Here is a 24,997-nt window from a genome sequence, read left to right on the forward strand (position 1 = left end):
GGTCCTCCCAACGATAATATATATCCTCATTGGTTGGCAGTTCTTGTTTAAAGCCAGATCTTTGCTTGGGAATCCCATCCACGTGAGTCAATACTATTTTTAAGAGTGTGATATTGCTTACCTATATCTAGTATTCTCTGAGGACAGCAGTTCACAAGTCATGCAAAGCCTCCATCCTCCATTTTGACTTGTTTTTCCTCCAGCCAACTCATTTATATGAAACTGAAGGAGGGTGCAGCAGTGCAGAGACTACCCTACATGAGCTTTACCATTTCCAAAAGCTCTGGAATTAACTGTTCTCGTTGATGCCAAGTGTGGTCAGATAACCTCTGTATGTAATAATGTCTGAGAACACCTACTACGGATAAGCAACTTTGTTCCCTCCTCCCCCACTTAGCATGAGGCCTGCAATCTTGGGCATGAAAGAGTTGTGATACTGCTCCTGCAGCACATGGCATTGGTGAACACTGCTGGTTACCAGAATGAGACTCCGCTTCATGATGCTGTTAAGAATGGACATATAAATATTGTAAAACTTCTGCTGAGACATGGAGCCTCACAAGATGCTGTGTAAGTATCCCCTGAGGCTTGCTGTTTTTATTGATTTTATTTCTAACTGTAGTACTTTAAGATGGTTTAGGAAATACACAGCATATTAAATTGGCACACTTATTATATCATTCCTCTTGCATAGGCATTTAATCTTAAAATGTTGGATATTAGTATCCTACTATACTCTGATATTCTATATCTAGATAAAGAATTATAGTTTTCAAGAGCTACAAAGAGGTTTAGTTCTCAAGGCATTCACAATGGAAATTCATAAAATATTTGTGTGTTTGATTTGAAAAGCAGGTTAATTTGCATGTTTTGGTTCACCTGAAATCTTGGTCTGCGATTTGAGGACTGGAGTTGTCTAATTGTTTCTATATGCAGTCAACACCGATAGCCTTGTGGCTTTTAATGTTGTTTTCAGTTTATATTTTATTGCTCTTAAATTATGTTAGAAATCACAAGGTGAGGGAAGTGGGTGTGGGCACCAGATGAGAAGTTATAAACCTAGACTTTGTCTAAGTCCCCACTAGAACTGTGCCTCATCATAGAAGAAATACAATTTAGTCAAAGATTTGGTCTATTTGGAATGTCATTAAATGCCCACTGAAACCTTTAACTTCTTGCTGTCTTTAGCTTTGGTTCATGCTATTTCATCTGTGTTCAGTTACATTCAGGTATATTAGGTAATTCCCTGTCTTCAGAGTGTTTGCAATCTAAATTTGCACCTGAAGTAGTGGAAGGTGTCGTGACTTGCCCAAGTACGTATGGAGCATCAGTAGGATTTAAATTCTGCCTTCTCCATTTCTCAGCCTGCTGCTTTACTATTAGGTGTCTGCTCTGCAAAAATCACTGGTATCCTCCATTTTCTCCAAGCCTTCACTAAAAATTGCATCCTTAATAGTGTAGCGTGACTGAAATTCTTGAAGAGTGCCGTTATAGTTAAGTAGCTTCCTCATAAAATCCCTTTTGCAGATTTCATGTTCTCAGTAATCTCATGATCCATTGGCTGTATGAGTGAAGTTGCATTTGTAGGAAGGTAGGTGATAAAAACGTTTTCAGATACTAATTCTAATTCTTGAGGGTAAGCTCTACAGTTATCTAAAATCAAAATGACTTTTATGTTTTCCAGCTTTCTGGGCTTCTTCAGATGAACATCATTGTAGGTGCAAAGACAGATGAAGCAGTACAAAAATATTTCCTTGTTCATCTGTACATTAAATTATGCCTTATGTTCAGTAGGTAAATGGATGTTACCTTTGAATACTCTTGGTCATATGAATTTTCTCACTACTATTTACCTGACTCATTGGTGTGCCTGCGGCATTTGCATCTGTAAACACACTCAGGCAGTCCTTGTTAAGCTTAAAACCCTGCATCAACAACCAGTCAGGGCAAACAGTACCAGAAATTACTGTTTCATTAGCATTGTAGATTTGCTCAGAGGTTACCCAGTAATACTGAACAAACTTTCTGAAAAATGCACAATAATTTGCAGGGTAGGCAAGATTGTTTTGCTATTTTTCTGTAGGGAAAATGTCCCTGAACTGAGTTGTAACACAAGGTCCAAATATTCTCCCTCCCCCTTTTATTTTTTCTCCCTTCTCCCCCTTTATTCTACATGACCCATCCTGAGCTATAAATGGGCTCTACTGCTAACCTCTCAATGTATCCATGATTGGCTCTACCTTACCGCAAAAGGCCTCTCTGCTCTTGAATGAGCATAACTGCTCCCATGCAGAAAAGTAAAGTGAGGCTTTTTAAGATCAGGTACCAGTAAAATGTTTGCCACTGATGTTAATCCTGCAAGCAAAATTCTGAATATGTGGTTGTTTGCCCCTCCTACCTAGATGGAAGTAGAGAAAAACTGTTTTTTTGTTTGGTTTTATTTACAGTGAACTCACTGGTATAACCTGCTGGTGGTCAGGGAAGTTTCCAGTATTTTTCTTTACCTCTAGCAGATGGTAGATTGGGAGCCCAGTTCAAATCCCACTGTGGCTCCTTCTCCATTGCTCCAGGTACAAAATAAGTACCTCTATATAATATGTAAACTGCTTTGTAACCACAGAAAGGCAGTATATCGAATCCCATCCCCCCCCCCCCAACATGACACCCATTATACCTTGCACGCATCTTAATAGCCTTATACACCTGTCCATACCCTGAGCTCCTCATAGCACCATCAGTTGATAGTTCCATTTTTTAGTCATATTTGCTATGATTTTGCACAAAGCTGTATTTTATGGTTTATCGCTTAATAGATCACTTTTAACACAATGTATATCAAAGTGGTGTACAAACAATGTCTAAAAACAAAAGTTTACATAAAATAGAAAAGGAATGCCAACATTTGAAAGAGACAGAGGATAGTAAAAGCTAAGGAACATGACATAAGACATTTTCAATGTAGTCGACCCTTCCCTTTGGACCACTCTCCCCTCCCACCTCTGTTTAGAAAATTCTCTGACTAGATTTGGCTTACAAACTTTTCTTTTCCAGGATGCTTTTGAGTAGGGTCAGCTACTTTCGAGTCCGCAGAGACTGTCTGGAGGTGCAACGCAGAACTGTGGAATTGAACTTCTATGGCTATTCTATGCTATCTTAATATAGATTTCCTTTCTTTCTTAAATATTAGGGTTTTTTTTAATATGTATTTATATACCACTCTGAAAACCTTCTAAAGGGTGGTATATTAAACTTAAATAAATGTAAAACTTGAAGGAAAAATGTAAACAGCTTTTTTTGTACAACAGAAAGGTAGTGTATTAAGAATCTAATAAACAGAAGTTTCTTTTGGACAGTCAGTTCTCAGAAATGTATTTAAAATGGGAGTAACTAAACTTCTTCAGTTACCCAAATAGTGAGTTATCTTTTTGAGTAGAATGGAAGGCTTCAAAACAAGTGTTAAACTGTGATTCTCCACATATGGAACTATTCATCCTGCTTGTCCATGCTGAAAGCAAAGCTGCTTACTTTTAACTGGTGTTCTCCATGGATTGAATTAGAAGTCCCATATTCCCTCCCACCTCTCCATAGGGGTTAATCAAATCTTTCCTCTGCACTGTTAGCTTTGTCATAGACTTAAGGAACTTGCTGAGGGCTGCTTGGCAAAGTGCTTCTTCAAACATGCATAGACTTTGACTATTATAGCCAATGAAAATGAGCTGAAAGTCCCTATATATGGTGTTTGTGTAGGACTGTTAATCCTGCTATCAATGGAGAACACCAGTTACAGGTAAGCAAATTTTGCTTTCCTTATATTCACAAAGTTCCCCCTGACTAGGAAAGATACCAAACTGCAAATAGAAAATTATTTAGACCATTGGACCTATTAATTGCCTTGCTGGTCTAGTTTAAAAATTTTTGAATTAATCTGCTGCACAGAACTAATTTATATTTTTATAGCTGTTTTTTTTTTTTTTTCATTTATTTGGTCTCTCTAATTCCTATGCCCCTTCCAGCTTCACAGCAAGCCAAGCAATGTGAAAAATTAGATCTTCACTATTGCAGTTTCACAGTTGTTCATAAAAACTTCTACTCATATAGTTTGTTGCCAGCTTGTCATACATCGTGGATCTGGCATTAGTAAAAGTGTGTTTCATTTCATAGCAGACATCTAATAGTTTTCTTCAGTGACTATATATTTGAATTCAAGTTCCAAAAGACAAGCTGGTATATAACTTTAAACTAAGCTGACATCCTCTGTATATGAGATCCTAATCCAACCACTTTGATTGTGCCCAGGTAAAATCTGCCAGCCTGCTCATGGGAGGCTTCTTTTCCTATTTCACTTTAGTTGATCTTTCTGTATATTTAGGAGAGCATTTTCGATATGATGTTCTAATGGTAAAATAAACGTTTATCGGAAAACATCTAAAAGCTCAAGACCATAATGGAAGAAAGAACTAAACATTTTTCGCTATTCAAAAATACAGGGAAAAAAAACATTTAGAAAGAGGATACACTGCAAACTTTATAGATGTTAAGAGATAAACGTCTCCATCAATTGGAAATACACTACACAAAATATGCAATGGCAGTACTGATCCTCGCATCGAGAAAATATTCATCAACAGCAGGACGTTCCCTCCACATGCAAAGCATGCATATATACCTCTGCACATGGAGAAACTATCATCAGTTCACATAGTCATGTCTCTGTGCAGGAGACTGAGCTCCTTGTCAGGAGAGAAATCTTCAAGCACCACTACCACTTGCCACCACACAATGTCTCCATGAGGGCATAAAGATCACTAAGGAGCAGATTGGAAAGTTGAGTGTGAAGCCTTGCCCCCCAGGATTACAACACTACTCATGTGCACGCACCATACATAGGGTCATGTATAGTTAGCTCCCTTTGTTGTTGCATTGCATTGCATGTTATTGATTTTTCATAAGAAAGAATAACAAAATATTGGTGAAATCAGAATGTACAGAAGATCAAATGACAAGTAGTTATGCTCCACCCCCCCCACCCCCCTACTAGCTATTCAATGCTAATGGGATCCTGCACATATCAGGATCCCCCCCTCCCCACAGGCTTTGTGAGGAGCATTGCATAACATGTAAAAAAAATAATAAGGTATTGGTCGCCAAGAAGGCCCATCACTTGAAACCCTATCAGCACCAACTTCTGTTTTGCAGATGCTGTATTCTCCGAGGACAAGCAGGCTGCTTGTTCTCACATGTGAGTCAGCAGCCCAGGAAATGGCAAATTTTTTTACAGCAAAATTTAAAAAGTTTTGCCAGAGCCTTCTAGCGCACAAATCGCATGCACCGAGCATGCGCGGACAACTTCCCGCCCGTCATGTGAGCGTTCCCACTCAGTTTTTTCATGTATGCGGTGAAGTGAAAAGTTTTTCCTCTGTTCGCTTCGCTGGCCCAGGAAAGAGAGTCTTGACAATTCTTTTTATATTTTTTCTTTTCTTATATCGTTATTCGTGCTTTAAAAAAAAAAACCCCGGTATTTTTTTCTTAGTTTTTTGGCACTTTCTAAGTTTTCTTTCTTTTCGACACAGCCGCGCGGTCGGGTTTTTTCTCCTTTTGTGCCCTTTACTTTTTTGGCACGATCGCGTCACTTAATTTCGCCGAACCCATTTCATGTCATCGAAGACACCCAGCAGCTTCAAACGTTGTACTCGGTGCAACCGGACCATCTCGGGTACCGATACCCACACTTGGTGTATCCAGTGCCTTGGGACCGACCATAGCCCAGCCGCTTGCAGTCTGTGTCTTCGCATGAAGAAACTGACCCAAGCATCTCGAGAAGCCCAACGAGAGAAGCTTTTTGGGGCTCGGTCCGTTCCATCGACATCGGTACCGAGGTCGGCGGTGTCAACATGAGGGACGCCTCGACGTCGGGACCGAAGGCAATGGCTGCGGAACGACCAACTCGTGCTGGGAGCAGTGAGACATCGATTGGGTCTCCACCTGTCTCGTGGCCTCCTGTTATGCAGGCTCCCCCGGGACCGACCTTCATCAGACCCGCCCCACGAGGAGACGTGATAATTCCACGTCTTCCTCATCAGTACCAAGGAGTCTCAATGATGGGCGTCGAGTGAAGGCGAAGAATCACTGTCATCATTCTCCTAAGACACACGGTGCTGGGAGCTCCGGGGTATCGAGGGAATCGGCACCCGAGAAGCTTCTGTGCCGAGAGGATCGCTCCCCCTCTATTCAGGAGGTGCCGATGCGTTGGTCTAGCAGCCCGGTACCTGCTCCCGAGCCTTGAGAGATTCTGCCTCCGGCTCCTTTACCGACCCCGCAGCCTTGTCCGATGGTGGCTCTTGACGAGTGCATCTGGGCCCTGCTTCCAGAGCTTCTGGAAGGGTTGCTGCGCCAGTCTGCTTCGGTGTTGGGGGTGCTTGCGCCTTCCGTACTGTCTGCTGCAGCGACATCTGGCCCTTCGCCTGTGGTGAGGTCCCCGACCTCGGTGCCGCCTGCCACTCAGGTCGACTCCCCTTCGACGTCGGTGGAGGGCGGGCTTCGACTTAAAAACCGGGCAAAACGATTTTAAAGAAATTAAAGGAAGGGTAAAAAAGGACCCTATAAGAGGAACCAGAAAGAAAACGATGAAAAGACAGCCTGACGGCACAACATAGCTCTCAGACCAGACGAGTGAGGAGAGGACAAAGAAAAAAACAGCACCTTCTCTTCACGTGGAAAAAAGAGAACTGAGGAGACTGCGTTTGCATGGCTGGCAGGAAGGCACTCGTACATGCACGGTGCAGCACAGCTCCACAAAGCTCTCTTCCATATCATCATGCTTATCAATCCATAGACTGGTGGGTTGTGTCCATCTACCAGCAGGTGGAGAATAGAGAGCAATCCTTTTGCCTCCCTATATGTGGTCATGTGCTGCCGGAAACTCCTCTATGTTCTCTATCTCAGCAGGTGGTGGTCACACACAGCAGCAGCTCTGGCTAGGTCTCCAAGCCTAGTTTTTAGGTTTGGTTGAGTACCTGGGGTTGAAGGCTCTTCTTGAGCAAGTGCAAACCTGGTGGTGCCAGGTCCCTCCTTTTCTCCCCCCTCTCGCTGGCTCCGTTGAAAAAAAAAAAAATTTGGACGTCCTTTTAGGGCGTTTAATTTCAACGTTTATTTCAACGTTTATTGCAGCTGCTCACTGGGACACCAGTTCGTTACAGCTCGGAGCGAGAAGCAGATAATTTTACCTTTTTATAGCGGGCAGGGGGTTCCCTGTTCGATCTCCACGTGGCTTATGGCGTCGGAGGGCGAGTGCGCGAAGATTCGCTCCCCAGACCGCGTGTGTGCGTCTAGCGGGGATGCGGGGGTTTCAAAGCCTGAATCGCCTTTGTTGAGCATCAGTTTGGAGTCCGGTCAGTGTCCCGTTTCTTCCTCCGGTGCGGCGGTTTTTCTCGCCATAAGCGCCCATCCCCCGCTGCTCCCCCCCCCCCCATTTTGGCCGGCCACTCTGCTCGGGCAGCTTCTTCTTGGGCCGCCCTCGAGCTGGGAGACAATACTATGGTCGCCCTTGATTCGGGCGACGGTAAGAAAGCGGCCAAAGTTAAGCGCCGTTCTTCCCGCGCGGCTCCTCGGAGTTTCACGCCGGACGCCATTTTGGATGCGCAGCACGTTTCTCCCCCGCTGTTGCGAGCGCCGGTTGAGGGTGCGTCTAGGGCATTGGCCCAAGCTGCAGAAGTGCACAGTTCGGGGGGCTTCTCCCCTGAGTTTATTTTGCTGCTGCATCAGGCTTTTCTTATGAAAAACGCTGCCCCTGCCCCCCTGTCTGATAAAGGGGTTGAGGCCTCCAGAAGCAAACGCCCTCGGGTGGATTTCCAGGCCCTAGAGGTCTCTGTCTCCTCTGATGTAGATGAGGGCAGCGTATCTGAGTTCTACCAACGGTCCTTTGGGGATTCCTTGGAGGAGACGGATTCCCGCTCGGATGGAGCGAATGACCCCTCTGCAGCGCGGATCTTTCGCTCAGAGGATTTGCCCAACCTGTTAGTGCAGGCCATGAGCATTTTGAAGATTTCCTCCCCGGAGGACGTTTCTCCCTCAGCCTCTGTTGGCTCCGCCATTATGCTGGGGACGAAGCGCCCGCCTAGAACCTTCCACGTGCATGAGGCCATGCGCACCTTGATTTCGGCTCAGTGGGATGTTCCAGAAGCGAGCCTCAAAGTGGCGAGGGCTATGTCCCGCCTCTATCCTCTGCCTGAAGGTGAACGGGAGGCCTTTCTTTGGCCTACCGTGGATTCTTTAATCACTGCGGTGACTAAGAAAACGGCGTTGCCGGTGGAAGGTGGCACGGCCCTAAAGGACGCCCAAGACAGAAGATTGGAGGCGGCCTTAAGGTCGTCCTTTGAGGCGGCTGCTTTAAGTTTGCAGGCCTCAGTTTGCGGCTCCTATGTGGCCAGGGCGTGCCTGACGATTGTGCAGCGGGCTTCCCCCTCGGATCCTTCCTTGAGGGCTGATTGGCCGGCCCTGGAATCGGGCTTGGCTTATTTGGCAGACTTGCTGTATGATGTCTTGAGAGCCTCAGCTAAAGGTATGGCTCAGACAGTCTCTGCGCGGCGTTGGCTTTGGCTGAAGCATTGGTCTGCTGACCACGCCTCTAAGTCTCACCTGGCTAAGTTGCCTTTTAAAGGCAAGCTGCTCTTTGGGGTCGAGCTGGACAAAATTGTGACCGATCTCGGCACGTCTAAGGGCAAGAGGTTACCAGAGGTCAGGGCTCGGGCCAGTGGGGCTCGCCCTGGTTCCTCCAAAGGACAGTTTCAGGAAGCCCGTCGGTATCGCCCGGGCAAGTCTGGCTCCTCTGCCCCCTCTTCCTTCAAGAGGAACTTCTCCCCCAAGCAGCATTCCTTTCGCAGAGACCGCCGTCCCGGAGGTGCGTCCTCCGGTCCTCCCCCAGGGTCTCGTACCCAATGACGGGGCCCTGGTCCATGGCCCAGTGCGGATTGGAGGACGCCTATCCTCGTTTCTGGGCGAGTGGACCAGGGTAACTTCAGACGCTTGGGTGCTGGAAGTCATCAGAGACGGCTACAAGCTAGAGTTCTGCCGACCCTTAAGAGACGGGTTTGTGCTCTCTCCCTGCAAGTCTCCGGTCAAAGCTGTGGCAGTGCAGCAGACTTTGGACAATCTGAACCGCCTGGGTGCGGTTGTTCCGGTGCCAGAAGATCAGCTTGGCAAGGGACGTTACTCCATTTACTTTGTGGTACCAAAGAAAGGAGGTTCTGTACGGCCTATCCTCGACCTCAAAGAGGTCAATCGGGCCTTGAAAGTTCGGCACTTCCGAATGGAGACTCTCCGCTCTGTTATAGCGGCAGTCAAGGCAGGGGAGTTCCTGGCATCCTTGGACATCAAGGAAGCTTACTTGCATATTCCCATCTGGCCTCCTCATCAACGCTTTCTGCGTTTTGCAGTCCTGGGCCGACACTTCCAGTTCAGAGCCCTCCCGTTCGGGTTGGCTACTGCTCCGCGGACCTTCTCCAAAGTAATGGTGGTCATCGCGGCCTTCCTACGAAAGGAAGGAGTACAAGTCCATCCTTATCTGGACGACTGGTTGATCTGAGCCCCTCTTATGCAGAGTGCGGCAGAGCTGTAGACCGGGTGATTGCTCTGTTGGGCTCCCTGGGGTGGATCATCAACTGGGAGAAAAGCCAGCTGCGCCCGACTCAGTCCCTGGAGTATCTGGGAGTTCGTTTCGACACCCAAGTGGGCAGAGTGTTCCTGCCGGACAATCGGATTGTCAAACTTCAGGCTCAGGTGGACCAGTTCCTAGTAGCCTCTCCTCTTCGGGCTTGGGACTATGTGCAGCTGTTGGGCTCTATGACGGCCACGATAGAAGTAGTGCCCTGGGCCAGGGCTCATATGAGACCACTACAACTCTCTCTGCTGCAGCGCTGGACTCCAGTGTTGGAGGATTACGCTGTGCGCCTTCCCTTGGACCCAGCGGTGCGCAAGGCGCTGAGCTGGTGGCTGAGGACAGACAAGTTGTCCGCAGGGATGCCTCTTTTGACCCCGGAGTGGGTTGTCGTCACGACGGACGCCTCTTTGTCGGGCTGGGGAGCCCACTGCTTGGGAAGGACAGCGCAGGGGCTCTGGTCTCCTCTAGAGGCAAAGTGGTCTATCAACCTCCTGGAACTCAGAGCCATTTGGTTGGCGCTTTTGGAGTTTCTCCCGGTACTGGCGTTGAACCCGGTACGGATCCTGTCGGACAGTGCCACGGCTGTGGCCTATGTCAATCGCCAAGGAGGTACCAAGAGCACCCCTCTAGCCAAGGAGGCCATGAATCTATGCCAGTGAGCGGAAGCGAACCTGGAACAGCTGTCGGCGGCCCACATTGCCGGAGTCATGAATGTCAAGGCGGACTTTCTCAGTCGCCATACCTTGGATCCCGGAGAGTGGCAGCTATCGGCTCAGGCGTTCTTGGACATCACGAAGCGCTGGGGCCAGCCGAGCCTGGATCTGATGGCGTCATCAGCCAATTGCCAAGTGCCGCGCTTTTTCAGCAGAGGACGGGACCCTCGATCTCTGGGAGTAGATGCTCTTCTCCAACAGTGGCCGACACAGGAGCTTCTCTATGTGTTCCCGCCCTGGCCCATGTTGGGCAGGGTGCTAGACCGGGTGGCAAAGCGTCCGGGCAGGATAATCCTGGTGGGTCCGGACTGGCCCAGACGTCCCTGGTATGCGGACTTGATCAGGCTCTCAGTGGATGGCCCTCTGCGGCTGCCAGCGGGGCCGGGCCTGTTGCATCAGGGTCCCGTGGTGATGGAGGATCCCTTCCCCTTTGGTCTTACGGCCTGGCTATTGAGCGGCAGCGTCTGAGGAAGAAGGGCTTCTCAGACAAGGTCATCGCCACTATGCTGAGAGCGAGGAAGCGCTCTACTTCTACTGCTTACGCCAGGGTTTGGCGTACCTTTGCATCGTGGTGTGAGGCAGGCTCCCTTTCTCCCTTCTCTGCTCCAATTTCTTCAGTGTTTGCGTTCCTGCAAGAAGGTCTGGAGAAAGGCCTGTCGCTCAGTTCCCTTAAGGTCCAGGTAGCGGCTCTGGCTTGCTTCAGGGGCCGCCTGAAGGGTGCTTCCCTGGCTTCGCAGCCAGATGTGGTGCGCTTTCTCAAGGGAGTTAATAACCTGCGCCCTCCTCTACACTCAGTGGTACCTGCGTGGAATCTCAATCTGGTGCTAAGAGCCTTGCAGAAGCCGCCTTTTGAACCCTTGTCGAGGGCATCGCTGAAAGACCTGACGTTGAAAGCAGTCTTTTTGGTGGCTATCACTTCAGCCAGAAGAGTTTCCGAGCTCCAGGCGCTATCATGTCGAGAGCCCTTTCTGCAGTTCACTGAGGCAGGAGTGTCTATTCGCACAGTGCCTTCCTTCCTGCCCAAGATTGTTTCTCGCTTCCATGTGAATCAGCAGCTCTGTCTCCCATCCTTTCGTAGGGAGGACTACCCAGAGGAGTACTCTGCTCTCAAATATCTAGATGTGAGACGAGTCATCATCAGATACTTGGAAGTGACCAATGATTTCCGGAAGTCGGATCATCCGTTTGTCCTGTTTGCAGGTCCTCGTAAGGGTCTGCAGGCTGCTAAGCCTACAGTGGCAAGATGGGTCAAGGAAGCCATTGCAGCGGCTTATGTGGCCGCGGGGAAGGTGCCGCCTATCCGGCTGAAGGCTCACTCCACTAGAGCTCAGGTGGCCTCGATGGCAGAGGCCGGGTCCGTCTCCTTGGAAGAGATTTGCAAGGCAGCAACTTGGGCATTGGCTCATACCTTCTCCAGGCATTACCGCTTGACTGTGGCTGCTCGGGCGGAGGCCCGGTTTGGAGCTTCAGTGTTGCGGTCAGGGATTTCTATGTCCCGCCCTGGGTGAGTACTGCTTCGGTACATCCCACCAGTCTATGGATTGATCAGCATGATGATATGGAAGGTAAAATTATGTATCATACCTGATAATTTTCTTTCCTAATTTTCTTTCCATTAATCATAGCTGATCAATGCATAGCCCCTCCCAGATATCTGTACTGTTTTTATTCTGGTTGCATTTCAGGTTCAAGTTTAGTCTTCAGTTCCTGTTCAGGAGGACTTCGTGTTCAAGTTTTTTCAATTGGATTCTTCAGGAGTTGAGACGATTTTGTGTTACAGTGAGCTGCTGCATTCCTCTCCCCTCCGTTTTACGGGGCTGGATTGAGACCTAAATTCTGCCGGCGCTCCCTCCCGCTTCGTGCGGCTGTAGGGCAGCTTTGTACCCCTCCCGCTTGGGCGGTGTTAGGGTCAGTCAGCTCCTCCCGCGGTTGCGGTTGCAGGATAAACCAGATCCCCCCCGCATCGGCGGGGTGGTGTCCCTCCCCCGCTCCGCGGGGGTGAGCTGGACGGATTCCCCTCCCCCACTTGTGTGGGGATGAGCTGGGTTAATTCCCCTCCCCCGTTTCGGCGGTGGTGAGCTGGGCAGAGTGTCCCTTTGTGGGTGTAATTCTCTAAGTGCTGAGTCCTGCGGATGGAGCTTTGATATCGACATACTGAGGAGTTTCCGGCAGCATATGACCACATATAGGGAGGCAAAAGGATTGCTCTCTATCTCCACCTGCTGGTAGATGGACACAACCCACCAGTCTATGGATTGATCAACTATGATTAATGGAAAGAAAATTATCAGGTATGATACATAATTTTACCTTTTTAGCTTTGGCAAAATGCCGAACCAGGCGACGCAGATCGGTATCACCCACTTGTGAGAAGTTAGAAGCCTGCTTGTCCTCAGAGAACGCCAGATACAAGACATGCATCGTAAAGAAACTGAAGCAACAACCTTTTGAATTTGGCAATAAGGGCAGTAGTGTCCTGGCATAAAAATAAAAAATCTGGAAAACTAGGAATCACAATTGTAGAATAAAGGGAAGATGTGGGACTTGATATACCGCCTTTCTGTGGTATTTTGCAACTACATTCAAAGCGGTTTACATATATACAGGTACTTATTTTGTACCTGGGGCAATGGAGGGTTAAATGACTTGCCCACAGTCACAAGGAGTTGCAATGGGAATCGAACCCAGTTCTCCAGGATCAAAGTCCGCTGCACTAACCACTGCACCTAAAGGATAGGAGGAGCAATGATATCTAGCTCCGAATAGAAATATGTAAAAGATTTGTTGAATTGTAAATGCAAATTATATACTCAAAAAAAAAAAAAAAAAAAAAAAGCAAAGGGCCACAGAGGGGAGATTAAGGGATATTTACAGGGAGTTAAGTTGCGATCATTAGAGCAAGAAAAGCAAAAATGGTTGGGAATCGTCACATACCCAGTGGAAGTCATGAAGGTTATCAAAGAGCTTAAATCAGGCAAAGTCCCTGAGCTAGACAGTGAAATTTTATTAAATACTCCAGGATCACATAGTAGAACCCTTGACTAAAGTTTCTAATTATATCCGAGGAAAGATCTCCCCGATTATTTACATTTAGCAGGTGTTATGATGATACCAAAAGAAGGGAAACCCCACAGTGTGCAGGCTCTATAGACCAATATTCTTATTAAGAATGGACTTCAAATTAATGGCTAATGTGTTAGCAAATTGATTACTAACCTTATTGACCTGTTTAGTATATCTTGACCAGTCTAATTTTGCCCAGGGAGGTTGACATCGGACAATATTAGGAGAGTTCTAAACCTGATATGGAAAAGATCCTTACCTATGATAGTACTCTCTGTCAGTGCAGTAAAAGCATTTGACAGTATGTATTCGCCCTTTATGATGCAAACACGTGAGGCCATAATTTTGAGGGACAGATGGATGGAGGAGTCTATAAAGCACCTTTAGCATGTATCACTATAAATGGGGGGGGGGTACTCTGACACTTTCCAGTCATATAGAGGCAGCAGACAGTGGTGACCATTATCCCCCATACTGTTTGTTTTATGGAGTCATGACCCAAAGAATTAGAGAACAGAAGGAAATAACAGGAATATGAGCAGGGAATAGGGAATATAAGATCTCATTATTTGCAGATAATCTTTTCACCATTAAAGAGCCCCAAAAGACCTTGCCCTTAATAATAGGGGAATTAAACAAGTATGGATTAGTCTTCAGTTTCTAAGCAAATATGACAAAATCAGAGATACTAAATGTGAAGAATGTAAGAGGAAAGAAGCAATCTCCAGGAACAATATCTCTTTAGATAGACAAAGACTCATAGTACGGTACCTTGGAGTCCAATTGTCCCCAAATCATGAGGCCCTTTATGGTTTGAATTTTGATGCATTACTTAATATCACTGAAAAGGGATCTAATTCTGTCTTGTAAAGATGATGGTACTTCCAAAATTTATGTATATACTCTAAACTGTACCTATCCATGTTCCCCCCAAAAATGTTTAAATATTTGTATCAGAGGCTCTTCAGATTTATATGGCAGGATTGTCACTCCAAAATATTTAGGAAAATATTTCAAAATTTAAAAAAAAAACATGCAATCCCAAATTTTAGAATTTATTTATTGGATTGGTTGGTATGCCACATCCGTAAAACAGCAGTTCTCAATTGGTGTATTGCAACACATGAGCGTGTCGCAGAGGCAGCACACAGAGCAGTTTCTTTTCTGTTTGTAATGTAACATGCCTCTCCCTTCTCTCCTCTCCTCTCCCATTGTGGATCTAGAACATTCCCCCTTTCCCCGCACCCCAATGACCCAGATTTTGCCACTGACTCTTCCCCCATACACATTCTTCCTCCACTTATCCCATGACTTACTGGCACTACATTCATAACAGTTCTGTTTTCTACTTGCCCTGTGTAGCTCTCTGTAAGTTTGAATCATGTACTTCCCAAACTCCCACACTTTATCTCAAACCTGAAAGAGCAGTGAAGGAATCTGGGTACAGTGCAGTTCAAACTTTTTGAAGAGTCACATAGTGCTGGAAGAAAATAAAATAGTTGTTCTAGAGACCAACAAACCTGTGCAGAAAATGAGAGGATGAGGATTAAAATATTGGCATGAGAGCTGAGATCCCTACAGCAAGCTATAGTGAAGTTTGTTTGGGGGGGCAAGGCTCCCAGGCTTAGTAGGAAGCTGCTCTGGCGAGCGACAGAGTTAGGTGGGAGAGGGGTTCCAAACCTTGAATGGTATTACTGGGCAGCACAATTGAAACTTATATCCATGTGGGGTCAGGAGAAATGGTCAGTGGTGGCACACATGGACCAGGAGATGGTGCAGCAACATAATCTGCAGTCAGTAATATGGGCATCTTCAGCCTACCCTACTATTGGCAGGCTTACTACCAATCCGTTTGTTGGGCACTTGTTGACACTATGGGGTTCCCTTAGGACACGCTTCTGGAAAACTAGGAAAACATCTACATACGCTTATATTCGGGGGGAACCCACTTTTAGAGTGGGGTGGGGAAATCCGGTAGCAAAGAGGTGGGCTGAGAGGGGCATATTGAGGTTTCGAGATGTATTGGAGGATGGGAAAATGAGATTGTTCACAGAACTCAAGGAAGACTATGGGGTTTTGGATAGGGACAGATTCTTCTACTTACAGGTCCAACATTACATTTACACACAAGGATGGTTAAGAAATGATCCGGAGGACTATGAAGTACTAGAAAATATGTGGGGCTCACTGGGAACAATGAAGGGAGTCATATCCCGGTTGTATAAATTTATAAGGGGAGGGAGTTTTGAAAAATGTTTGTATATGACTAGATGGGAAAGAGATTTGGAAAAAGGAATTGACAGTTCATGAATGGAAGGCCATTATCCTGGAGGTCAACAAGGCATCAACATGTGTGTTATTGAAAGAAAATGCCTTCAAGGTACTCTCGAGATGGTATTTTACCCCATATAGACTACATATGATGTTTCCAGGGGCTTCCCAGTATTGTTGGAGATGTTTAACGGATGTGGGAACTTTTTTGCATATCTGGTGGTCCTGCGGGAAATTACAAATGTATTGGCAATCTATAACTGCAAAGATAACTGCCCATACAGGCAAGAACTTTTTGTGTGAGCCTCAATGGTGCCTGCTGGGCCTGGGGAACAGACGAGGAGTCAAATGGCAAAGACGTCTGAAGAGGATGAGCTTGACAGCTGCAAAGAGTGTTATTGCTCGGCTGTGGAAACAGCAAGTGGCACCAACAGAGCAGGACTGGATTCTAAAACTTTCCCTAATTGAGGAGATGGAGAAATTAACTGATAAACGTTTGGGAATTTATAACAGGCAAGATGAACTTTGGACACATATCAGAGCAATGACCCAAGTGAGTTAGTAATAGGCGCTTGATGGGAGGGTGGGGGGGGGGGGGGGGGGTGGGGGAGAAATGGAAAATTAAAATTAAAGTTTGTCAATGTTTATTTACAGATTTATAGATGATGGACAAAAGAGAATGTTTAAAGTGAGAGAAATATAAGAATTGTATATCAAAAAGGAAATATTCAAATGTCCACTTTGAATTAAGGAAGTAATGTTTATTCTGTCGTTTATCAATAAAAATTATTGGAAAAAAAAAAAAATATTGGCATGAGGGCCATAAATACCAGGTAAAGGATAAAATAATATCCTAAGCCCAGAAAATGGGGTCCTTCATCTGAGCAGGCAACAAAATAGAGATTTATGTTGACCTTGCTCCAGCAATGTTGCAGTGCCATAAAGATTTCCAGGAAGACACTTGGACACTGCAAGTAGAGAGGATTCAGTATAGATGGACATTCCCATATGGGTAAAATGCAGGATCAGATGTTAATATTTGAGGCCAGAGCTTAAGAGAAAAGAGGAGAAATCTGCTTGTGTTGAGGTGTGAGGGTGAGAGAAATAATGACCAGATCCGAGGGCCTGACAAATAGGAGAGTGCTAAGTCCAGGATGAGGTGGGAGGAGGGGCACAAATACTGCCTGGTGAATCTTCAAGAGGTGATAGCAAGCTACTGATTAACTATTTCCATTACAGGGTCTCCTATTAACACCCCAGTGTGGACCTGCAGCCCCCCTATTTTATCTCTGCCTACTAGCCTACAACATGCTCTAATATTCCATTAGGACACACACACTCTTTTCCCTCCTCTTTAGTATTTCTCCAGTTCTTTCCAACAGTTTTTCCCAGTCAACTGGTTCTATCATTCACAGCTATTCTAGAACTGAGCTCCAAACAGCTTTACAAATAATTTCCATGTCTCATGATTAAAAAAAAAAAAAAGATGTGAATCAATGTTTGTAGATATGGAAGTTCTAACGTTAGACTTTGGACAACTGTTTTCCAGCAAAACATTTTCAGTAACCAGGAAAGTTGTTTTAACTGTCTTTGCTGTTGTGCCTAATACTGCTGCAAAATTGTTTATTTTTCATACTAAATGCAGCAGCTTGTGGTTTTTAGTCCATCTGTCTTTCCTAGGAGTCTCATACTCTAGATTATGTGTGCGTGTGTTAGTCAAAACTACATATTATCATAGGGGAGGAAGGGACTTTCTTAGCTAATGGGTCTAGTTAAAAATCAAGTCACATATTTTATTTACTTAAATCCCATCTGTGCTTGTTTTACCAGTAATATATTCGGTCTGCAGCCTATAGACTATGCAGAAAATGAAGAGATGAAGTCACTATTGCAGCAGCCTCCTTCGTTGAAGAATGAAGGACACACTGTAGTTCATCCGTCTTATATCGTAAGTTTTAAAACCAAAGTATTGTGGTTGTCGTGTTAGTTCACTTAAATACGTACAGCTCAATAGTCAAAGGGCTTATAAGTTCAGCGACTACTGCTTAACGTGTACACCCTCTCTTCGTCATTTTTCAGGGGTTTTATACAAATAGTGCTATTTAAATTTTTACAGCACTTTTCTTATCTGAACAGTGCCAGGGCAGATTGAGGGTATTCTACTTATCTCTATGAATAACCAGTGAGATTCAGCTGCTATCCATATAGTTAAGTGGTTTAAGTTAAGACAGCGAAAAGGTTGCCCTTACTTCAGCTCTGTGCATAAAGCTAAGCGGTTTAATACTGCCACTGTCTGTACAGCCAGTGATGGTCAGTGGCCTGTATATATATTCATCGCTGCTGCTTCTTCTACAGATAGTAGCACTGAATATACGTAAAGTATTGAAACACCAAGTGTGGGTTCAAACATTGACCTGGTAGAAATGAGTAGGTGATACTTTTTTATTGGCTAACTTAGTACATCTATGAACTTAGTACATCTATGCCTAGCTTTGAAGAGCTATGCTGACATATGAAAGGAGCAGAGCTCTTGAAAACTAGTCACAGGAGTATTAAATTAGTCCAAGCTGTAGATTCTTACTCTAGAATCTATGATATGACTATTGCTTTGGATCAGTAGATTTTAACAAATATTTTATATTGTTCTCTCTTATATGTAAAATTTGTTTCCTGAAAATTCTGAAGTATTACATGTTAATATGTATTTCTCTTGTCTTCACATGCACCAGATAAATGCTGGCCTCCGTAGGGAAGGCCCTATTGTATTAATGGGGAGTGGCCTCACTTCCGATCAACAAAGAGATCAGAGCAAACTTTCAGTGGTCTTAAAGGCTGGAATATGTACTGAGTTTAACAGCTCAGGTAAGTTATTCTATATTCTCGCTTTAATGTTAAGTGTACTGTTTTGTTTCAGTTTTGAAGACATGATCATCTACTGAGCTAAAGTTACAGCAGTCCTTGAAAATTTTAAGTTGTTAAATACCACTGACTGCCCCAGCACTATCTGGATAGTGACACGGTGGTCCAGAGACAGAGCTAATGGGGAGCCTGGAGTTACCCTGTTAGCAGTGATATTCAGTCTGCTAACAGGTAACTATTCAGCTAAAGTTAGGATAGAAAAGGGCTATCCTAAGTTTATCCAGGTAGTTAATCTGGGTACCAGTCTGAATATCTCTGGCACCTGGATAAATGTCGGCAGTTGCTTTATACCTGGATAGTCAATGCCAGTGATAAATATCTGGGCATAAAAAAAAACTGTCAGCTGCCATTAAAAAAAAAAAAAAAAACTAATCTCCACAGGTTGAATATCGGGGTGATGGAAAATAACTACAGATAAAAATCATGCAGCCTATTCAGTCTTGTCCATCCATACAAACTACTAAATTCTACAATCCCTTCCTGTCCCTTTTTAGATCCTCTGTGTTTGTCTTATGCTTTCTTGAATTCAGACACAGTCCTCGTCTCTACCACCTCCACTGGGAGGCTGTTCCGTGCATCCCCCACACTTTCTGTAAAGAAATATTCCCTTAGATTACTCCTGAGTCAGTCCCCTTTCACCTTCATCTTATTTCTTCTCATTTCTTTCAGTTGAAAGAGGCCCTGTCTCCTGTGCATTCCATGTTTGTATTTAAAAGTCTCTATCATGTCTACCTTCTCTTGCCTTTCTTCCAAAGTATACATATTAAGATCTTTAAGTCTACCCTCATATGCTTTATGATGAAAACTACTTACAATTTTAGTAGCCACTCTCTGGACCGACTCCATCCCTGTTTATATCTTTTTGAATACCACCTTGTTATTGCTTAAGCAAAGGTGATGTATTAAACTCAATAAACCATAACAGGAATGGAAGTGTTGTAGACCTTAAATGATCCTTGGAAGACTGTGAGGAGCTAGCTAAACTAAAGATTGACAAAGTGTTGAGACCGGACTGGATACATCCAAGGATATTGAAGGAATTTAACGAAGTTCTGGTGGCTCCGCTGTCTGACCTTTTCAATGCTTCATTAGTATTGGGAGTGGTCTTTGAGAAATGGAAAAGGTCAGATGTCCCTCTCCACAAAAGCAGAAGTAAGGAGGAGGTTGGGAACTACAAGTGAGTTAGTCTGACCTCTTTGGTGAGTAAATTAATGGAAAAACCTCTAAAACAGGGAATAGTGAGGTTTCTAGAATCAGATGGATTGCAGGACCCAAAGCAACATGGATTTACTAGAGGTAGCTCTTGTCAGACAGATCTGATTAGTTTCTTTGACTGGGTTACTGGAAACTTAGATTATGGTAGAGTGTTAGATATGGTGTACTTAACCTTTGACACAGTTCTGCATAAGCAACATATAAATAAACTGAGTGCCCTCAGTATGGTCCCTAAAGTGATTGACTGGGTTAGAAACTTGTTGAGTGGAAGGCATCAGATAGTAATGGTAAATAGAGTTCTGTGTGGTGAAGGATATTGCCAATGTTGTGCTGTAGGGATCGGTTCTGGGCCTGATTTCGTTTAAACATTGTTGTAAGCAATATTGCAAATGATTCCAAAATTTTCATCAGGGTAGAGAGACACTCTGTGGTGTAGATAACATGAACAGAGATCTTGTGAAGCTTAAAGAATGGTCTAGAATTTGGAGCCAAAATTTAATGCTAAAAAAATGCAGGGTCATGAATTTAGGATGCAAAGTCTGTGGGAATGGTACAGTATAGGGGTGAAGTACTTCTGAGCATGAAAGAAAGGCAGAACTTAGAGGTGATCATATCCGATAATCTTATTGTAGCTAAACAGGTAGAAAGGTGACAGCAAAAACCAGAAGGATGCTTGGGTGAATAAGAAAAGGAATGGACAGTGGGAAAAGGAGGCGATTGCGCCTCTCTGTGAGAGAATGAGTGGTATAGTGGCAGGTTTCTCTAAGTAAACGCTCCCTCACTGAGGTTGCGGATTAGCCACCTTATGACAGGTGAGTCTCAGGCCAGGAGTTGGTTAAGGAGCTCATTTTCAAAACAAAAACATCCAAAAAGTGGCAGATGGATGTTTTTCTTGCAAAACTGTCCAAATCACTATCTTCAAAACTCATTTTAAAGACATTTTTCTATGCAGTTTATCTGCTATAATGTTACAAAGCAAGTTGGAGGTTTTGGTCTGGATCTGTTTCAGTCACGACTAAATCATGAACAGGTGCCCAAAATAACCAGATGACCACTGGAGGTTTTAAGGCATGACCCTCTCTTTACTACCTTGGTGATCACTGACCATCTCCCACCTCCCAAGGATGTGAAAGAAACAGTACGTACCAGCCTCTATGACAGCTTCAGATGTTATGGCCAATCCTATTAGAGCAGCGAGTAGGTCCCTGAAGTAGCCTAGTGGCTGGTGCAGTGCACTGTAGAGAAGGGAACCCGGACCATATCGCACTCTGTTACACTTGTGGTGGGAAATGTGCACCCTCCAAAACCCACCAGAAACCGGTTATAACACATATAGGTGACACCTGCAGGGATAAGAGTTTTATAGTGGTGTACAGTAGGTTTGTGGTGTATTTTGGAGGGCTCACCATACAATATAAGGGGGTAACAGTGAGATGTGTAACTAGGGCCTTTTATGTGAAGTCTACTGTAGTGCTCTATAGGGTGCCCTACTGCTGTGCTGGGATGTCTGTGTGGCCAGTCTACTAAGAATGCTGGCTCCATTGGTTCAAGAAGTTTTCTAAGGTTCTAGTGTTGTTGGTGTGATGTTTTACTAGGTGCAGATTGGTATCTCCTAGTAGAAGGACATCAGTGAAGTTAGTACAGATATTTGATACATAATCCATGAAGTCATCTTGAGCGTTAGACGAACTTCCTGGGGGACGATAAAGTATGCAGCATAATTGACCTGTTAATGTTTGGCAGTGATTTTACATGCCAGAATTTCAATGTTCAGCAATAGGCTCTACTGTAAAGAAAGATTTATATATTAAGGCAGCTCCATATCCTTTCTTATTGGTTCTATTGATGTGTATTATTTTGTATCTGGGTGAGCATAGGTCAAGCAGTACTGGGTCATCTTTAAGGTGCAGCCATGTTTCTGTTATAAACTGTATACCTAGTTGTTCAATTTCAATTGTCTCTAATTATAGCTGATTTATTTACTGCTGATCTTGAGTTTTTATACCCAATAGGAATAGGTACATATATGTCATGTTTAATGTTGGTGTACTTGACAATTTGTAGTTGTCTATGCATTTTTGAAATTGTGTTCTTGCTATTTGTTAGCATTTTGGACTCTGTTTTGTTGTGAGGATTGTGATTTGGCCCTTCCAGTTGATAGTGGAAGCGTCATCTAGCAGAAATGAGTACAGGGATTTTGTTCCATTCATTAAGTCAGGCAACTTGCAACCCAGTTATCCATAGTATTATCATATAGTAGAGTAACCATATACTTACGTTAGCCATTTTTGAAGTATGTTAAGACACAGATAGTTACCCAATCAAATAGTTAATCCCAGAACCTGATATGTACTTGTTATTAAACTTGTCCCAGAGAGATGTCTGCTTTGGCAATTCATTTTGGTTTATAAAGGTAGAAAAGAAGTGTTGCATGTAAATGCTGCACAGCAGTGCAGCTGAGACCATACCAGATGCTCGCATCATAGCCATGCCGAATGCACCCAGAACGGGGTCGGGAGCACCAGTGTCATCCCAGCAGCCAAGCTCTTTGCTAGCTTGGATGAAGTTCTAAAGTTTGTGGTGGGACATTTTTCCTCTCTAGCCCTCTGTTTTTAGAGCAAGATGACTGAGTTTTGGGTCTCCTGCCTCGTGTGACTGAAAGAGTAGTAGAGGTTTCTAGTGTAGCTCAAGTGTCTCTCGATCTATTAAGTTAAAAAATTCAGAAGGTTCCAGTTTCTTTTAATTAGTTCCCTTAGAGGGGCATAATCGAACAGAAACGCCTATCTCCATGGGCGTTTATCTCCGAGAACGGGTCCGTGAAGGGGCGGACTCAAGCGTATTTTCGAAACAATTAGACGTCCATGTTTTATTCGCCAAGTTGTGAGCTGGGCATTTTTGCTTTTCAGCGATAATGGACAATGAAATCGCCCAGCTCAAAAACGAATAAATCCAAGGCATTTGTTCGTGGGAGAGGCCAGGAGTCGTAGTGCACTGGTCCCCCTAACATGCCAGGACACCAACCAGGCACCCTAGGGGGCACTTTTACAAAAACAGAACAAAAGGTAAAAGAGCTCCCAGGTGCATAGCACCCTTCCCTTGTGTGTAGAGCCCCCCAAATCCCCCTCAAAACCCACTGCCCACAAGTCTACACCATTACTATAGCCCTAAGGAGTGAAAGGGGGCACCTACATGTGGGTACAGTGGGTTCGGGGGGGGTTGGACGACTAAGCATTAAGCAGCACAATTGTAACAGGTAGGGGGGGGATGGGCCTGGGTCCACCTGCCTGAAGTCCACTGCACCCCCTAACAACTGCTCCAGGGACCTGCATACTGCTGCCAGGGAGGTGGGTATGACATTTGAGGGTCAAAATAAAAAGTTGTGAAACATCATTTTTTGTGGTGGGAGGGGGTTTATGACCACTGGGGGAGTCAGGGGAGGTCATCCCCGATTCCCTCCAGTGGTCATCTGGTCATTTAGGGCACTTTTTGGGGCCTTATTCGTGAAAAAACAGGGTCCAGGAAAAGTGCCCTAAATTCTAGCTAAAAACGCATACTTTTGTCCCATTATCTGTGAAATGCGCCCATCTCTGTTCGGCAGATAACCACGCCCCAGTTCCGCCTTCGCCACACCTCTGACACGCCCCCATCAACTTTGTCCGCATCCGCGACGGAGTGCAGTTGAAAACGTCCAAAATCGGCTTTCGATTATACCGCTTTAATCGTTTTTGTGAGATAAACGCCCATCTCCCGATTTAGGTCGGAACTTGGGCGTTTTTCTCGTTCGATTATAAGCTGGTTAGTGTATCAGTTACCTGATTCCTCTTTGTTATGGTGATGGGTCTTTGTTGCCTCACAGCATGCTCGAAAGGGTTTGTAGGCAACAGTTCAGTGTCTCAACTGTCTGTGCATCAGCTCCTCTTGAATCTGACTCCCTGGTTCTGTTTGGTCTCTGTGATAGGGATCGCCTCTTGCGGATCCGATATTTGACTGCTGGTGTCCCAGCCGTGTTCCGCTATGTGGTGCCGGTCATAATGGTGGGTTTCCTTGGATGTGTGTGCGTGCTGTGGTTGGGGCTGGGGTGTTGCCGTAACCACTCCTGGAAGATCTGCGCTGACGCCTCCAGTCTTCCTTCCGCAGGCTGACCGGTCTGCTCACCCGTGGCCATCGGGCCACATCTCCCACAGTGTGCTTTCTGTGGGCTGCATTCAAGCATCTCTGGCGTTCTATTCCGCTTAGTTGCACGGGTCAGGTCCTTGAGGCTCCCACAGCTTCTTGTGCATTCCAGCTCGGGACAGGAGACGCTGTTTGCCAATGCGTCGGGCAAATCTTCTTTTTCGGGCCGCTGATCCACCCTACCTCTGCTGCTGCGGTGCATGGGTTGCGGCCCACGTGGCTCTTGCAGCTCCCCCGAATGTCCCTACTTGGAATCAAAGACACCGTCTTCTGATGCGCTAGGCCTCCAAGCTGCTCTGCCTCAGCGTCCTCTCAGCAGGGCATTGCAAAGGGGTTCCAGGGGTCGCCAGCTTGTCGGGGATAGGTCCTTTAGATGAATGACACTGATAACCCCTAGTAGAATTCTCATGGGTCATCTGTCCATATAAGAGGGAGGCAGGGGAACATGATAAAGGGGATGGAACTCTCACATGAGCTTGGAAAAGAGACGGCTGAGGGGAGATATGATTGAGGTCTACAAAATCCTGAGTGGTGTAGAACGAGTAGAAGTAAATGGGTTTTGTACTCTTTCAAAAAGTACAAAGACTAGGGGACACTCAAGTTAAATGAAAATACTTTTAAATCAAATAGGAGGAAATATTTTTTCACTGAACGAATATTTAAGCTCTGGGACTCATCAGAGGATATGGTAACATTGCTTAGCATATCTGGGTTTAAAAAATGTTTTGACAAGTTCTTTGAGGAAAAGTCCATAGTCTGCTATTGAGATAGACATGGGGAAGCCACTGCTTACCTTGGTAGCATGGAATGTAGGTGGTGTTTGGGTTTCTGCCAGGTACTTGTGGCTTGGCCACTGTTGAAAACAGGATACTGGACTAGATGGACCATTGGTCTGACCCAGTATGGCTATTCTTATGTACTTATTTTGTGCCTGGGGCAATGTAGATTTAGTTGACTTTCCCAGAGTCACAAGGAAGCTGCAATGGGA

General features: G+C 45.1%; 1 protein-coding gene across 2 annotated transcripts in view; it reads left to right on the plus strand.

The window, feature by feature from the left end:
* The window catches only part of BARD1 (BRCA1 associated RING domain 1), a 169,770-nt gene that overhangs the window by 112,806 nt on the left and 31,967 nt on the right, over nt 1-24,997 (plus strand). For both annotated transcript variants that reach the window (XM_030210467.1, XM_030210468.1), the window contains 3 exons: nt 398-570; nt 17,533-17,650; nt 18,432-18,564. In XM_030210467.1, coding sequence (XP_030066327.1) covers nt 398-570; nt 17,533-17,650; nt 18,432-18,564 — 424 coding nt within the window. The remainder of the gene's footprint in view (nt 1-397; nt 571-17,532; nt 17,651-18,431; nt 18,565-24,997) is intronic.

This window comes from Microcaecilia unicolor, chromosome 7 (genome assembly GCF_901765095.1).
Source record: "Microcaecilia unicolor chromosome 7, aMicUni1.1, whole genome shotgun sequence".
NCBI classification, from domain to species: Eukaryota; Metazoa; Chordata; class Amphibia; order Gymnophiona; family Siphonopidae; genus Microcaecilia; species Microcaecilia unicolor.